Here is a 17,277-nt window from a genome sequence, read left to right on the forward strand (position 1 = left end):
TCCCAGGATGGCTTCCCCAGCCCTGAGCATGGCATGGAAGCTTCCCGCCCCCCACACTTGATGTTGATGGCTGCCTCATGTTCCTCCGGGGTCTCCCCTTCTGGCTCAGACATTCACAACCCCAACTGTTGGCTGACCACTCTCCTGACCTTCCTCTGTGGAAATCGGTTTTCTGCCATCCGTTCTTCTCCCCATCCAGGAAGAAGCTGTTCATGTCACCTGCCCAAGCCTCCGTTTTGTCAGACATGAGTTGGAGGTTTATGCTTGTCCCTTCTGAGGGTAATAAAGAAGATAAATATAAGGACGGCGATAATAATGATAATGAAAAACAACAATAATAATAGCGAATAATTACTCAGCACCTACTCCACGTCAGGTACTTTGCTAAGCAATTTACATAAGTTAGTCATCCCGTTTAATTAAATCAGGAAAAGTTCTGATTTGTATTTTATCGTAGGATAATTTACCTGGAAATTTACCTGGCTCGGGGTCAGGACAAACACTCAAATTCAAATCTGTGTGAAATCAAAACCCATGCTCTAATCCTGGTTTTCTAGGATTCTAGAATTCTCTTCTCTCTTCTTTCACAGGTTCTGGAGTATGGCCTGAAGCCCAGTCCTTATTTAGCTTCTTGAGATGCTGGACCGAAGGGATACAGTCGGTGTGCTTTCTCTACGCTCTGGGAGGACTTGGGTTACTCCCCCATCAGATTACTTCTCACCGGTCACTTTCTCAGTGTGTGTTATTTATTCAGACCACGGGTATTTATTAAGTCCCTGCGGTGTGCTAGGGGTGTCAGAGGTTGCTAGCTCTTCCCTAATATCTGTCCTTTCCTTCTTCTTAGTAAGACTACTCCTGAATTTGAGCTAGCCATGGTTGCCCAGAATAAAGGAAACCTTTCCAGCCTACCCTGCAGCTAGGTGTAGTCGGTCATGTGAATGAGTTCTGGGCTGGAGTGGAAGAGGGATGTGCAGACTCTGAGGGGTGTCCCTTCAAGGGAAAGGTGTGCACTTCATTTCCTCCTTTCTCCTCTCTGGCAGGAGCTGGGGCAGGAACTTGAGTCATCAGATGAAGCTGCCTGGGGAAGGATGGCAGAGTGTCCAGCCGGGGGGATTCTTGCTTCCTGCAGAATCAGGAAGCTTCTACCCTTAACTGCTTGACTGGATTTTTCTATAAGAAATCAATGTGTATCTTTTGGAATCCTTGTTTGGGGAGACTATCTGTTGAAACAGTTGAATTAATATCCTAATCCAGATGATGTTATGGGCAGTGGGGTTACAGGGCAGATTTCTGACATTCTAATGGAATGCAGAAAGATTAACCATGTAAATAAAATGGAAAAGAACAAATAAACCTGTGCAGGTCATGAATCAAGTTATAATGACCCAGAATGACTGTGGGTGAAAGTGCCCTTATCTGGTGTGACTAGGAAAAGCCTATCCTGGAGGTGACATTTGAGATGAGACTGAATGATGAACAGAAGCCAGCCCTGGAAGGTCTGCAGGAAGAACTTTACAGGAAGAACAAATAGCAAATGCTATAGCCCTGAATTGGGAACTAGATTGGCAAGTTCAAGGTTCAGAAAGATATACCCAAATATCCGTCTGTTAGAAAGCTGAAAATAAGTATTTTTAATAAGTATTTATGTATTTTAAAAATATTTTTCTTAAATTTTTTAACGAAAGAGAGAAGCAGATTTCCGGCTGAGCAGAGAATCCCACCGACCTTGGGGCTGGACACAGGGCTGGATCCCAGGACCCCAAGATCAAGACCTGAGCCAAAAGCAGATGCTTAACCAACTGAGCCACCCAGGTGCTCCCCAATAGATATTTATGTATTAATTAATGAGTTCGTCTATGGGTCTTGAGAGGCCAATGGGCTTTAATCTAACTATCTCCTCAGCAGGGAGGAAAGTCACTGTTGGTACGGGTGCTGGCCAGTTTCCCACACTATCATCTTGTACTTGGTAAGGATATCTGCTACACATTGTCCTTTGGCCTGGCTGATCTCCTATAAAGCCTCTCTTGCTATAATTCACTGCCCACAGCCCTGCTAATAAAAGCAAGGCTCATCCCTGCTACAGAGAACTCTATTTCCATCCCTTTCAGCACGGCCACTTCTTTCTCCTGTGACCTGCCAGCCATGAAGTTTCTTTTCCTCTTTCTTGTCATCCTTCTGGCCACGGAACCCATGGTCTCAGGTAACTTGGGTCTCTCTCAAGTGTCTAGGATCTTGGTTATGAACCTCTTGCCTTCCTTTCCTCTCCACTTCAGGCAGCACAAAACTCCTCATTTGATGGGGTTTGGGAGGTTTTCCCATATCAGCTCACATCCACATCTCTCTCTGATTCTTCTTTCCCAAGGTGGTGGGATGGTAGCTCTTTGGGGGCACCTGCCACTTAAGGGCAGGATGGTATTCTGGTGGGATCTTGGGAGAAGATTTAGGGGTGATGGGGTTGGGTGCAGATTGGGGACTTGCTGGGGGCTTGAGGGCATTAAGATTAGAGCCTGAGGGTGAGCTGTGATGGGGAGAAAGACTGGGGTTGGATGGTAGGGGGAAGATTAGGATGAGCTGGAGGTAAGGTGTAGGGCTCCCCTGATGGCTTGGGATGGGATGGGGAGGGGATGGGACTTGGGGTTGAGTGAAGATGGTGCTAGGGTTGGGTAGCTTGGAGCTTGGGCTGAAACTGGGAGTTGGTACTGAATGGGGGGGGTGTCTGATGACTGCTGCTCAGGATTGAGGTTGGTTACTTGATTAAATTTAGGTTTGACTTGGAGTTCAGGCTCAAGGGACATTGAGTTGGGTAGGGCTGGGAGTTCTACTGAAGACTGGACTGGGTTCTGAGTTTGAATTTGGTGAATATGGTTAAGGAGGTTTGGGGATGGAGTTGTGGCTGGACCCAGGTGAGCTTAGGTTGGGACCAGGCTATTGATTAGGAGGGATATTAACATCTGCTTAATGGTTGTTCCTGTGCCCAACAGCGGAGTGTTGGATGGATGGAAAATGCCGGTTGGTGTGCAAAAATGATGAAGACAGTGTCGTACGCTGCGCAAATCGTAAACGGTGCTGTGTCCCTAGTCGTTACCTAACAGTCAAGCCAATGACTGTTGAAAGAGAGGAGCCCTGGACCGTTCCTCACACACGCAACCAATAAAACAAAGGGCCAGACCTGGCAGTAGAGGGCCTATAAATAGACCTCATGGATAGAAAGGGCTTTGTTTCAGGTTCCTTAGCTCCCACATTCCATTAAAACTCACAAATCTGTTTCTTGTGTCCATCAATCATAAGGAATGATGCTCCAAATGGATTGAGGGTGGGGTTGGGGGGATGGCAGGATGAGGGTTAAGAGGTAGCAGAGAGACATTGCTGGGGCTTGGCCACAGCAATGGGGTGATAGTTACAGTCTTGAAGATAGTTCCTCCTCTACCAGCTGCAGGAAAGGCTATCGGAGTGGGTTGAGGAGCGTATCTGGGGAAGTCAAGAGACTTGAAGGCACAGCCCGGTACTGAGAGAGGGGGAGAACCGCTGGGAGGGAGAGTTGCTCCATCTTGGGGGTGAAAAGGTTGGGGGTGGACAAGGACCGAGTAGAGTCCAAATCCTTGGGTTTCTAGGGAAGTTGGCTGAGATGCCTTTTGATGCTGGAGACCCCACAGCCCCAAGGATCGGAAGGTTTCCAGTGCTAAAAAAATAAAGCATGTGAACTAACCCATTTATAAATGAGTTTGTTCATTTTTCAGTTCTTCCTTTCTTTCATGGATTCGATCATTCAGTCACCCCAGCTCCTCCACTCACTGCTGTCAGACTCTGCTCCTATCACCATCCACACTTCAGCTTCCCCAGCTGTGAGGCTGGAACCCTAGAATCTGTCTTAGGATTGTGGGAAGTGGGAGATGGTATAATGGAGCGCGCAGCGCCTAGTGCATTGTGAGCCCTAATAAATGTAGTTGTTGCTGTTGTTGCTCATTCATTTCTTTCTTTTTTTTTTTTAAAGATTTTATTTATTCACTTGACAGACAGAGATCACAAGTAGGCAGAGAGGCAGGCAGAGAGAGAGGAGGAAGCGGGCTCCCTGCTGAGCAGAGAGCCCGATGCAGGGCTTGATCCTAGGACCCCGGGATTATGACCTGAGCCAAAGGCAGACTTAACCCACTGAGCCACCCAGGTGCCCGCTTATTCATTTCTTCAAGCATTTAAGGAATATATGCTGTGTGCCTTCCAACTGTGTGAGACTCTGAGGGACATGGAAGCCTGTCTCATTTGACCTAAGAATTTAGCCTGGGAGGAGACTAACCCATGGAGAATATTCGAGAATTCTGATCGGGAATCTAGAGCACCTGGCTGTCTTCCTTGCTTTGTTACCGCAAATCCTATTCTCTGGGTCCCATTTATCCAACACAGTCGTTCATCCCTGAACTGTGCTCTCTACAGAGAGGTCAGATACCAGGAGTGTTCTGTAAAGCATGGTGTGTGACATAGAGACAGATAAAAGGGGTTCACTCTGATCCATGAGATTATTTGTTCTCAATTCAGGATTGCTCTTAGACTCTGGGAGTTAGGGAGTTAGACTCTTAGAGTTGCTCTTAGACTTTGGGAAGAGAGACACCTCTTTCTCTGATCCTGGTCCTACTCTGGGCCTCCTCTGATTAAGTCCCTCGCCATGGGGTCAGGAGTCAACGGGGACAAGTGGGATATATCCATTTATTTTATTTTATTTTTAAAGATTTTATTTATTTATTTGACAGACAGAAATTACAAGTAGGCAGAGAGACAGGCAGAGAGAGAAGGGGAAGCAGGTTCCCTGCTGAGCAGAGAGCCCGATGTGGGGCTCGATCCCAGGACCCTGGGATCATGACCTGAGCCGAAGGCAGGGGCTTTAACCACCCAGGCGCCCCGGGATATATCCATTTGGAGACAGTGCCCCTGTCTCGTTCCAAGACCGTGCTTTGAGCAGCTGGGACCTGGAATTTCCTGCCCAGAGAACACTTCTGCCTGCTTCCAGGGACACTTGGGCTTTCTCCAGAAGATGGGGCCCACCATGTGTGCACCTTTGGCAGGAGGAGTACCAAGGGACACTCCTGTTTCAGGGGCAGGGGACCAGCTTGGATGTTCAGGCTGGAGTGTCCATGTCTCACGAGAGAGTCCTCACAGTGTGGAGCAGAGTTGGGGATGAGGGAGAAGAGAGCTGGGCTGTGGGCTGAGCCAACTCCCCTCCCGCTGCCTTGTTCCTGCTCAGAACTCTGAAGATTCCAAGCATCATAGATCCAACTCTGCTCTTTCAGGTCATTATGAAGGGCTATTTCACAAAGGTCCGTGGGATAGATTTCAGTTGTCCCACTTGTTAGCTTGATTCGGAACTGTTAAATATGCAGACATAGACAGATGAGCCTCCATATGCATTCGCGCCCAGGACCCACAAATGTCGAGTTGCACCTGGAATTACGATGGTGCTCTGTTTCAAAACGATCTCCAAGCTCCCTTCAGAGACAGAGGGCTGCTTCACCTGTGCTTTCTGCATTCTCAACATCTGTGCGATCTGGGGAGACTCTTAGGCTGCCCCCTCTGAGCTACCTGGGCCCTGAGGTCCTGGGTGAGACCATCCAAAATAATTCCTCACTGGCTTCTCTACCTCCAGATTTTCTTTGCATTGAGGTCTGTTATCAGAGGGACTCTTTCTAGGAGATTCATCTGACCATGTTACTCTCCTGCTTAGATGGCTTCTTTTGCTCCTTCCTGCCCAGGGTTGGGTCTGAAGGTGTTGGTGGCCCAGCTTCATCTCCCATAACTGCTACTCATGGACCAACCCTCTCCAACATTGCCTTTGGTCATGGATCCCCTCCACCTCGTCCCTACCATCAGGTTCATCTTTGCGATGAACTCCTTCTCACCCTCAAGGTGCAGTTGATGTCCCTAGCCAGGAAAGCCTTCCATAAGCTCTGTCTCATTATTCCTTAATAATTATAATAGCTATCATAATAGTTCACATTGTCACTCCTTATGTGTCAGGTGCTGTGCTCGGTATTCATGGACCTAAAGTCATTCCATTCTTACACATTCTTACAGCAAGCCCCTGGGTTGGTTTATTTGTTTGTTTGTTTGTTTGTTTTAAAGATTTATTTATTTATTTATTTGCCAGAGGGAGAGAGAGAGAGAGAGGCAGGCAGAGGGAAAAAAAAAGGCTCCTTGCTGACCAAAGAGCCCGATGTGGAACTTGATCCCAGGACCCTGGGATCATGACCTGAACCAAAGGCAGACACTTCACCCAGGTGCCCCACAACAACCCTCTGATTATCCCTACCTTATGGATGGAGAAACTGGGACTTAGACAGGTGGTATCATTAGCCAAGGTCACGTGACCTTGAGCACGTCTTAAGATAGAGCAGGGATTCCAACTAAGTTCTGATTGGCTTTACAAAGTGTTGGTCTTAAGCAAGGATGAAACATACTACAATATTAGGTAATTATTTATTCACTGCTCACTTTTCACCAATTCCGCCACCGCCCCCACCCCCCATACTGGATGGCAATGCTCGGCAGCTGAGACAGCACCTTATTTACACCTGTATTCCGGGTGATGCCAGGATCCTGGGCTAGAGGGATGGGAGGACTTGGGGATCGGATATACAGGGCTCAGGTGGGCAGTGTCCAAAAGGATGCAGAGCAGCTCTGGAGGTTTGCTCGAGTTGGTCCTCTTTATTCACAGGTTAGTTTGCTCCCAGGAGACACAGATTTCCTTTTTTTTTTTTTTTTTAAGGATTTTATTTATTTATTTGACAGACAGAGATCACAAGTAGGCAGAGAGGCAGGCAGAGAGAGAGGAAGAAGCAGGCTCCCTGCTGAGCAGAGAGCCCGATGCCAGGCTTGATCCCAGGACCCTGGGATCATGACCTGAGCCAAAGGCAGAGACTTAACCCACTGAGCCATCCAGGCACCCCAAGACACAGATTTCATAGTGTGGGAGGTGGTCTGGGGCGAGTCAAAGGGTCCCCCAGTACTGGGGCCTGGCATTAATGTCTCCATACAGTCATCACACCCTCACCAAGTTCACTCATCACGAGGCCCTTGGTCCACAGCATTAAGAAACTCCTCCGTGCTTAACACATGCACACGGAGACAGCCCTGGGGAGTGATAGGATGGTGAGGCGAGAAAAAGGCTTGAACTCACCATCGAGCCATGTGAAACTTTTAGAAGGCACTTAACCCGGAGTCTGAGTCTCTGGACTTGGGCATGTGAAATTTTGAAAATTCCCTCAGATTATTCATTTGGGAGATAAAGCTCCACTCCCGCCCCCATTCCCCTGCCAGACTTCCTTCATTCCTAATAGCCCTCAAACTGTGAGAATTTCTGAGCTAGGCAACTTTCTCTTGTCTTCCCATTTCATAGGTGTGGAAACTGAGGTCTGAGGAGGAACCATGACCTACATTCATAAGTAGGTTCGAGACAATGCTGGGATTAGTAAACAGTCTTTGATTTCTGGCTGAGGGGACATGGAAGAGATATGACGAAGGTGTGGGTGATACAGTGAGTGGTGGCATACAGTGACAGGGGGCTGAGGGGAGGCCAGGAGGTAGGAGTTGTAAAGACCCTGAAAAAACTCTGAAGCCCTTTCTTGGGTGCCATGGCCTTTCTCCAGGGGTCAGGGTTAAAGCAGGCTGGTTTACACTACTGTATACCTTCTTTCAGATGCTAATCTCACAAAGGTCCTTCTCCCTAAAGAGGGAAAAGGATTATCTTGAGGGGATGTGACAGAAAGGGTGTGGTTTTGCTCTTGCAAAGCTTCTCCCGTCAAACTTAAATGGAGTAGATCCTTTTTATTCAATGCAAGGGCTTAGGATATGTGTGTGTGTGTGTGTGTGTGTGTGTGTGTGCACGCGTGTGTGTACATTAGACTTTGTATTAAGCCCATTTGGACACAAGGGACCCTATGTGCCTACCACCAAGTGCAAGGCCTGACAAAGACTAGGTGTTGATAATTGTTGGTGGAATGAAGGAGAGGCCCATGAATGCCAGGTTCAGAAGTTTGGGCTTGACGTTGGAGACAATAGAGGGCCATGGGTCCAGCTGTCATTATCCAGGGAGGAACCAACCTTTCCCAGCCCCATCTCAGCGTGTGAAGAAGGCAGCGCTGTACCTCAGAGAGCCTATGGGCTTGAAGCCATAGTGAGTGGAGTCTGAGGCCTTGCTCTGCCTCTAGCAGTTACCAGGCCTTTTCCAGAACGCTGTCTCTCTGAGCCTCCGTTCCATAATGCAAGAAGGAAAAATAGATATGTCTACTTCAGAAGATTATAGTAAACATTTAACAATTTAACATAAACCAAATGGCTCACAGTGGGTGATTTGCAAATGGTGATGGTCATTATTTTTCTTTTTCTTTCCAGTCAAAGGATCATTTCCTGTTTCAGAGATTTTAGTCCCAAGAGGGAATAATAATAATAATAATATTAATGGCTAAGGTTTACTGAGTGTTTACTATAGACTAGGAACTGTGTCTCTGGTTTCCATGTGTGCACAGCCTCCAAAAAAACAAACCAAACCAAAACAAAACACCTCTCGCTACCACTGAGGGACTAATGTCTGTCTAATTTCATGGGACTATTCCCAGACTAATAGTTCAAAGTTGTAGCAAAGGCAGAAATGGATCCTTCAGAAAGGATCTTTATGTGATAATAACAACATTTATTTAGTGCTATATGCCAGTTCCTATTTGTTTTCCATTTGTTATGCTATTTTTATAAGATATTTTTTTCTTAATTTATTTGACAGAGATCACAAGTAAGCAGAGAGGCAGGCTGAGAGAGACAGAGAAGCAGGCTCCCTGTCAAGCAGAGAGCCCAACGCGGGGATCGATCCCAGGACCCTAGGACCATGACCCGAGCCAAAGGCAGAGGCTTCAACCCACTGAGCCACCCAGGCGTCCCTATTATGCTATTTTTATTTTTTTATTATTTATTTATTTATTTTTAAAAGATTTTATTTATTATTTATTTGACAGGCAGAGATCACAAGTAGGCAGAGAGAGAGAGAAGTGGAAGCAGGCTCCCTGCTGAGCAGAGAGCCCGATGTGGGGCTCGATGCCAGGATCCTGGGATCATGACCTGAGCCGAAGGCAGAGATGTTAACCCACTGAGCCACCCAGGCGCCCCTATTATGCTATTTTAAAAATATTTATTTATTTATTTGAGCTGGGAGCGAGAGGACAGAGCATGTGAGTGAGCAGCGGGGAGGGGCAGAGCGAGAGGAGAATCTCAAGCAGACTCTCCCTGTGAGCATGGAGTCGGAGGTGGGACTCAATCCCGCCACACTGAGATCAGGACCTAAGCCAAAACCAAGAGTTAGACACTTAACCAACTGTGCCATCCAGGCACCCCACCACTTATTAAGTTATTAACACAACTCTAAGAGTTAGGGACTATTACAGTGTACACTCTACAGATGAGGAAAGGGTAGAAAAGGGAAGTAAAGAAATTTGTTAAAGGTTACTCAGCAAGTAAAGCGGGAGCTGGGATTTGAACCTGAGGTTTCTTGACTTCATTTCCTACTCTTTTAACCCCTGCATAGCTCTTTAGGTTATTTTATTTGTGTTCTAATTTATTTATTTCAGCTTTACTGAGATGTAATTGACATATAAACATATAAGGCATTTAAATTGTATATCTTGGTGATTTGATTGTGAAAGGATCCACCCCCACCCCCACCTCTGTCTAGTTAATTCCTCATATCCATCACCTCACAAATTTATCTATTTTTTGGTGAGAATATTTAAGTTGTACTCGCTTAGAAAATGTCAATTATACAATAGAGTGTTATCAACTCTCTTCACCGTGTCATACGTTAGATTCTCAGACCTTATTCATCTCATAACTGAACGTTTGTACCCTTTAACTAACCTCTCCCTATTTTCTCCACCTCACTTCCCGGCAACCATTTTTCCACTTCCTGTTTCTATGGGTTAGACTTTTTTTCCCTTTTTTTCTTTTTTTAGATTACATAAATGAGTGATACCATGCAGTATTTGTCTCTGTCTGGCTTATTTCACTTAACATAATGCCCTCAAGTTCCATCCATGTTGCTGCAAATGGCAGAATTTCCTTCCTTCTCATGGCTGAGTAATATTCCATTATATATTTATGCCACATCTTCTTTAGCCATTCATCTGTTGTTTTCTTATGTGAGTAGTTGTGAGTAATGCTGCAGTAGACATGGGATTGCAGATATCTTTTGAGATATTTCCTTTGTTCATTTCCTTTGGAAATATGCCCAGAAGAGGGATTGCTGGCTCATAGGATAGTTCTATTTGCAGTGTTTTGAGGAAAATATTGTTTTCCATTGGGGCTGCACCCGTTATATTCCCACCAACAGTGCACAAGGGTTCCCTTTTCTCCACACCCTCATCAATTTTTTTATTTTAACTTTTTATTTTGAAATAATTATTCATAGGAAATTGCAAAGATAGTACAGAGAAAGGTCCATGTACCTTTCATGTAATTTACCCCCCAAAGATTATATTCTACAGAATTAATAGTACCATACACAAAACAGGAAACGGAAATTGCTGCAATGGGTTTGTATACTTCTATGACATTTTATCATAAGTGTGGAGTCATGTCACCACCACTGTGATCAAGTTACAGAGCTGGTCTTTCAATCTGAAGACCTTCCCTCTGTTACTCCTTTTTTTTTTTTTTTAAGATTTATTTCTTTCTTTCAGAGAATTAGTGAGAGCCAGTGTGGCAAGGGGCAGAGGGAGAGAATCTTCAAGCAGCTACCGCTCACCCTGCTGAGCATGGAGCCCAGTGCGGGGCTCGATCCCACAACCCATGAGATCATGATGTGGGCTGAAACCAAGAGCTACCTGGATAACCAGCTGAGCCCCCCAGGTGTCCCCTTTTCTGTACAGCAGGAGAGTCTCAGCCGCACACACTCTCTTCCTGCCTCCACCCTCTGCTGCTATCCTGACCCTTTGGCAACCACTGATCTGTTTCTTATCTCTCTAATTTCTATCATTTTGAAAGTGTTGTATAAATGGAATCATATATAATCTTTTCAGATTGGGTTTTGTTTTTTAGTCAGCACTGTGCTCTTGAGAGTCATCCAAGTTGTGTGGATCAATTTTTTTTTTAATCTTCAGAAAAGATCATTCCTTTCAAATCTGAGTAGTTCTAGCCAATGCATTAGAGCAAGAAAGAAATTAAGACATACAGGTTAGAAAGGGAGAAATAAAACTGGCTATTTATAGATGTCATAATGCTTTCTGTAGAAAATTCCAAGGAATTTACAAAAAAAAATCTAGAATAATAATTAAATAATTAAATTCATTAAGGCATAGAAGGATACAAGTAAACATAAAAAATTAATTACATTTCTAAATGCGATCACTGAACATGTGAATGTTGAAATTAAAAATACAGTACCATTCACAATCACTCCAAAAAATATAAAATGCTTAGGTATATATCTAATGAAACATAGGTAGCAATTGTATGTTGAGAACTACAGAATGTTGATAAAAGAAATAAAAAAATTTAAATAAATGAAGAGACATACCATGTTTATAGATTGTAAGATTCAATAAGCAGGAGATGCTTGGATGGCTCAGGGGGTAAAACATCTGCCTTTGGCTCTGGGCATGATCACAGGGTCCTGGGCTTGAGGCCCGAATCAGTCTCCCTGCTCAGTCGGGAGTCTGCTTCTCCCTCTCCTTCTGCCCCTCCCCCTGCTTGTGCGAGCATGCACTCTCTCTCTCTCATGTGCTCTCCTAATTAAATAAAAAAAAAATCTTTAAAAAAGAAAAGATTCAACAAGCAAAGATGCCAATTTTTCTCTAATTGATAGACACTCTTAATACAATTTCTATTAAAATCCCAGCAACATTTTTTGTACCCATAGACAGAATTATTTTGCTATATGCCTATAGAGAAATCCCAAAGGAATGAGAATAGCTAAAACAAGTTTGAAGAAAAAGAAGAGTCAGAGGAAGCATTCTACGAAATATCAAGGCTTGTATAGCTAGGGTAATCAAGACTGTGTGGTATTGGTGGAGAGATAGCCATATGGATCAATGGAACAGAATAGGAAATCAGAAATAGCCCCACATGTGTACAACCAACTGGTTTTTCAAAATGTGCAAAAGAAATTTAGTGGGAGAAAGGTATCTTTTTCAACAAATAGTGCTAGAGCAATTGGGCATCCGGAAGGGAGAAAGAAAGAGAGAAAGGAAGGGAGGGAGGGAGGGAAGGACCTTAATCCAAACCTCACAACTTATATGAAATTAACTCAAAATGGATCATAGATATAAACATTAGATCTAAAAGTAGAAAACTTCTAGAGAGAAATGTAGGAAAATCTTTCAGACGTTGGGTGAAAAGTTCTTAGATAAGAAAACACAATCCGCAAAAAAAAAAAAAAAGAAAAAATCAATAAGCTGGACTTAATAAAAATTTAAAATGTTCGCTCCGTGAGAAGCCCTGTGAAAAGGATAGATGGGAAGACATTCGGCAGACTGGGAAGAAATATTTGCAAGCCATATATATATCTGACAAAGGAAAGGACCTGTATCTAAAATATAGAAACAACTCTCAAAGCTCAACAGTAAAAATCAATCAAATTAGGGACGCCTGGGTGGCTCAGTTGGTAAGAGTCTGCCTTCAGCTCAGGGTGTGATCCCAGGGTCCTGGGATCAGCGCCACATTGGGCTTCCTGCTCAGTGAGGAGTTGGCGTCCCCCTCCGCCTGCTGCTTCCCCTGCTTGTGTTCCCTCTCTCACTCTCTCCCTCTCCACCCCGACAAATAAATAAATAAATAAAATATTTTAAAAAAACAATCAATTTAGAAGAAAGATGTTTCACTAAAGAGGATATACTGATAGCAAATGAGCCCCCCAAAAGACGTTCAACCTCATTAGCCACGAGGGATATGTGTATGAAGACCACGTAATAGTCCACTGCATAACTAACTAGTAGGACAGCTAGAATTAAAGATAACAGCAGGACTAAATGCTGGCAAAGATGCTGACAAACTGGATCTTTTACACATTGCTGGTGAGAACATTAAGGGGCACAACTCTGAAAAACAGTTTTGCAGTTTCCTTTTAAAAAACTAAATATACCCTGGCCGTGTTAGCCAGCAAAGGCACTCCTGGGCATTTATTCCAGAGAAATGGAAATTTAGTTCCAAAAATTTGTACATGAATGTTCATAACAGCTTTATTTGTTTTTTAAGGGATTCTTTTTTTTTTTTTTAAGATTTTGTTTATTTATCTGACAGAGGGAGAGATCACAAGTAGGCAGAGAGGCAGGCAGAGAGGGGAAGCAGGCTGCCTGCTCGATCCCAAGACCCTGAGACCATGACCTGAGCTGAAGGTAGAAGCTTAACCCACTGAGCCACCTAGGCATCCCAGGGATTCTTTTTTTAAGACTTATGTTTTTAGACTGGTTTTAGTTTCATGGCAAAATCGAGAAAAAAGTACAGAGTATTCCTCCATACCCTCTGTCCCTACCCATGTGTAGTCTTCCCTATTATCAACAGCCCCCCACAGAGCGGGGTGTTTGTTACAACTGATGAACCTACAGGAACACATCATTATCACCCCAAGTCTGCATTTTACCTTAGGGTTAGGGTTTGCTCTTGGTGTTATACATTCTCTGGGTTCAGACAAATGTGTAATGATATGAATTGATCATTAGAGGATCATATAGAGTAATTTCACTGCCCATCAAACACTCTGTGCTCTGCCTATTCACCTCTCTCCTCCACCAATCCCTGGCAACACTGATCTTTTTATTGTCCCCATAGTTTTGCCTTTTCCAAAACGTCATAGAGTTGAAATCAGACAGTATGTACGTAAGCCCTCGCAGACTGGCTCCCCTCACTCACTAATGTGCCTTCAAGATTCCTCCATGTCTGTTCATGATTTGACAGCTCATTTCTTTTTAACATTGAGCAATATTCCCTTGCCTGGTTGTGCTACAGTTTATGTACCCACTCACCTACTGAAGGCATCTCGGTTGTTTACAAGTTTTGGCAGTTATGAATAAAGTTACTATAAACACCGTGTGCAGATTTTTTTCATGGTTAAGACCGTTTTATTGGCGGCTGTTGGTATAAGTCAATAAATATTGATCCCCAGGGAAGCACTCAGTTATTTATGGATTACTGGTCCACAGAGAGCTAAAGGAGACTGATCCAACTGCCTGCTGCGATGATAAGCTGAGGTCACCCCTGCTACTTGGGAAATGGAGCCACAGCTGGCTGCGACATGCACACTCTTCCACCAACTGATCGTCATGGTGACTCTATAGAGGAGGGCATCCGCCATCCTGCCCTTCAGATGTGCCGGAATGCCACAATCCTCCTGAAATAGCTTTTGTTTCTCTGGAACTTAATTTTCAAACTGCCTACATGAAGTAGCTCATGTGCAGATTTTTGCGTAGACATCAGTTTTCAAGTTCTTTGGGTAAATGCTGAGAAACGCAATGACTGGGTTGCGTGGTAAGTGCGTGTTTAGTTCTGTAAGAAACTGACAAACTGCCTTCCAGAGTGGCCATCTGGGCTCTCATTGCCATGGGCAATGTAGGAGAGTTTCCGTGGCTCCACATCCTTGCCAACTTTTGGTGTTGACAAGTGGTCCAGATTTTGGTCATCCTAATGGGTGTGCAGTGGCATCTCATTCTTATTTGACCCGCTTTAGGTCCTGATGCTGCTCCCTGAGTCCTCGGATCTAAGTTACTATTAAGTGGAAACCGACTATCTGTCTTTTGTTTGTTTTGGCCAGGCAGACATCACACCCTTCGATGCATGGGAAACACGGGAGTCTGTAGACCCTCTTGCAGAAGGACTGAACATCCCTACCTCTACTGCCTAAATTATCAGCCATGCTGCCTCCAGTCCTACATGAGGATAAGTATTGCTGGCAGAGAAGAGAAAGATGACTGGAGCCAAGAGAACCGCTGGCCAAAAATACCCTGAGTGCTCGAGATCGCCATCTTCAACCTGAAGTCAGGACCCCTCATTAAAATTCATGCATCTGCCACCCTTGTCTGTCTTTCATCCATTGGAAATCATGGTGAGAAACTTAGTTTTGTGTGGTGAGATACCTGTTCCATTCTGGATCCAGCCCTGTGGGAGAGAAGGCTAGAAAACCGTAAGGACAAGAAGAAGCTAGACAAACCACGGAAGATGGGGAGGGAATGTCTTAAGACCACTGAGGGAGAGCTGAAGGGTTTGGGCAGAGTCATGACTTCATCTGTGCTGTGTTGGTCTCAGAGGGGGCCCGGCACTATTGGGATGGAGGTACAGGGCAGGGGGTGGAGGTCAAGCCGGTCATGCGTAGGCTCATTAAGCAGAACAAAGGGCTGAACTTAAACAGCATTTGGGGGAAGGATCCTGGGGTAATGGTGTTGGTTACAGATCTGGAGAAGGGTTGATGACATTTAGAAGTGTAGACCCTGAAGTGAATCCCGCGCTGACTGCCTGATCTTCAAAGCTTAATGCTGTCACATTGTTTCAGCATTTGAGTTCAGACACTGAGTGTCAGTCTCCTCCTCTGACAATTCTCTTCTCTTCCTTCGTTCTGTGCTGTTGCCCAGCCTCTCATAGCAACAAGCCGTATGAATTGGACAAAATTGGAGGTTCTAGACCTGTTTCTGGATGAGTCATGGTCTAAGAACCCAGATGAACCCTCCCATTGAGACTATCTAAAATCATTTATTTCAAATAGGCAAAAAACCCCCCCAAAAAACAAAAACAAAACACCTTCTTAAGCATCCTTGACTTTCAAAAAAAGTAAAGAATATTAAGACTGAGTGAAACCAGGTGCTTTTCTGAAGGCAGTAACTGAGACTGGCTTTTGTCTTGAAAGCATTTGCTGAATCAGGTGAACTTGAACTTTAGTTTCTGCGGCTCTGGCCAGGGTCAGGCGTGGGCAGGGGAGAGGAGACAATGCCTAGGGTCTGAAAAAACGGGAGTCTTGTAGGAGACTCCTTCATAAACTCAGTCCTGGAAGTGTTACTCATGTTGTGTAAGGATAAAACAGATACAATACTTGTCCTTCTTCACTAGGTGTTTTCCAGGGAAAATTGTCTGGTCTTGAACCTTGGTACTCAGTGCACAGAAAAAAAATTCTGCTGGGAATTTACAACCTCAAGTTGGCTCTCACACAGTCTCTCTTTTTTAATCTTTTTTTTTAAAAGATCTCTCTGAGAGAGAGAGAGAGAGCACGAACATATGTGAGAGAACACAAGAGAGTGATCACATGAATGGGGAGAGCAGGAAGCAGAGGGAGAAGCAGGCTCCCCACTGAGCACGGAGCCTGATGTGGGGCTCAATCCTAGGACCCTGAGATCATGACCCGAGCCAAAGGCAGATGCTTAGCTGACTGAGCCATCCTGGAACCCCATCTCTCTCTTTTTTAAAAAAAATTTATTGGGACACCTGGGTGGCTCAGTCAGTTGAGTGCCTTCCTTCAGCTCAGGTCATGATCCTCAGGTCTGGGATCGAGTCCTGCATTGAGCTGCCTGCTCAGTGGGGAGCCTGCTTCTCCCTCTGCCTGATGCTCCCTCTGCTTGTGCTCTCTCTCTCTCTCTGGAAAATAAATAAATAAATAAAATCTATACAAAATTATTTAATTTCTACACCTAATGTGGGGCTTGAACTCATGATCCCAAGATCAAGAGTCACACATTGTTCTGACTGAGCCAGCAGGTGCCCCTCTCACATAGTCTCTTGGTATATGGATGGCCTGAAAAAAAAAATCAAGCTGATGATTTAGTTTAAAGTTGTCCCAAAGTAGTAGCAGCAAAGATGTGTGACAGAAATGAAGGAGCAACCTTTAAGTCACAACTCAGCTAATTTACTCTGATTAAGTTCCAAAGAAAACACGTTGCTCAGAGCCCCAAATCACAGAAACCACAAGGAAATAAAGCACCAGAATTAAGGTCAGCAGAAACCACAGACCAGAGAACCAGACTTCAAGGACTTCAAGTATCAGAATTATTAGTAACAATATTTTTAAGAGTAATTTGCAAAAATAAATTCAGGAGATTTGAGTTTTCCATCACCACGTGGGTTTTACCTGACCCTTGTGAAGAAGCATTCCAATGTTGGGTGGAAATGGTATATTCCAAGCTGAGACTCAGCAGATCTGGAAGACATAAACAAACTGCAGCCATCTCAGGAGCAGGCATCTCAGAAGCCTGTGCCGTATTGGTTCTCCTTCATCACACACTAGTGGCATCACAGAGAATTGCTGTGTTTAGATACAGGAGGAAAAGGAAAGCCAGGTTT

At 44.6% G+C, this 17,277-nt stretch overlaps 1 protein-coding gene across 1 annotated transcript; it reads left to right on the plus strand.

The window, feature by feature from the left end:
• Nucleotides 1-1,996: 1,996 nt before the first annotated feature.
• On the plus strand, nucleotides 1,997-15,019 carry LOC116596489 (beta-defensin 119). The gene is made up of 2 exons (XM_032353750.1): nucleotides 1,997-2,200; nucleotides 14,768-15,019. The coding sequence occupies exons 1-2, from the start codon at nucleotides 2,143-2,145 to the stop codon at nucleotides 14,959-14,961; spliced, it is 252 nt and encodes an 83-aa protein (XP_032209641.1). The 5' UTR covers nucleotides 1,997-2,142; the 3' UTR covers nucleotides 14,962-15,019.
• Nucleotides 15,020-17,277: the final 2,258 nt, after the last annotated feature.

This window comes from Mustela erminea, chromosome 7, assembly GCF_009829155.1.
Source record: "Mustela erminea isolate mMusErm1 chromosome 7, mMusErm1.Pri, whole genome shotgun sequence".
In the NCBI taxonomy this organism is placed as follows: Eukaryota; Metazoa; Chordata; class Mammalia; order Carnivora; family Mustelidae; genus Mustela; species Mustela erminea.

What these genes read in the sequence shown, in the direction of transcription:
- LOC116596489 (XM_032353750.1), top strand. Translation starts at nt 2,143, where the DNA reads ATGAAGTTTCTTTTCCTCTTTCTTGTCATCCTTCTGGCCACGGAACCC. An exon ending in CACGGAACCCATGGTCTCAG is followed by an intron (nt 2,201 to 14,767) that starts GTAACTTGGGTC and finishes TGTTTTGGCCAG; the next exon opens with GCAGACATCACACCCTTCGA.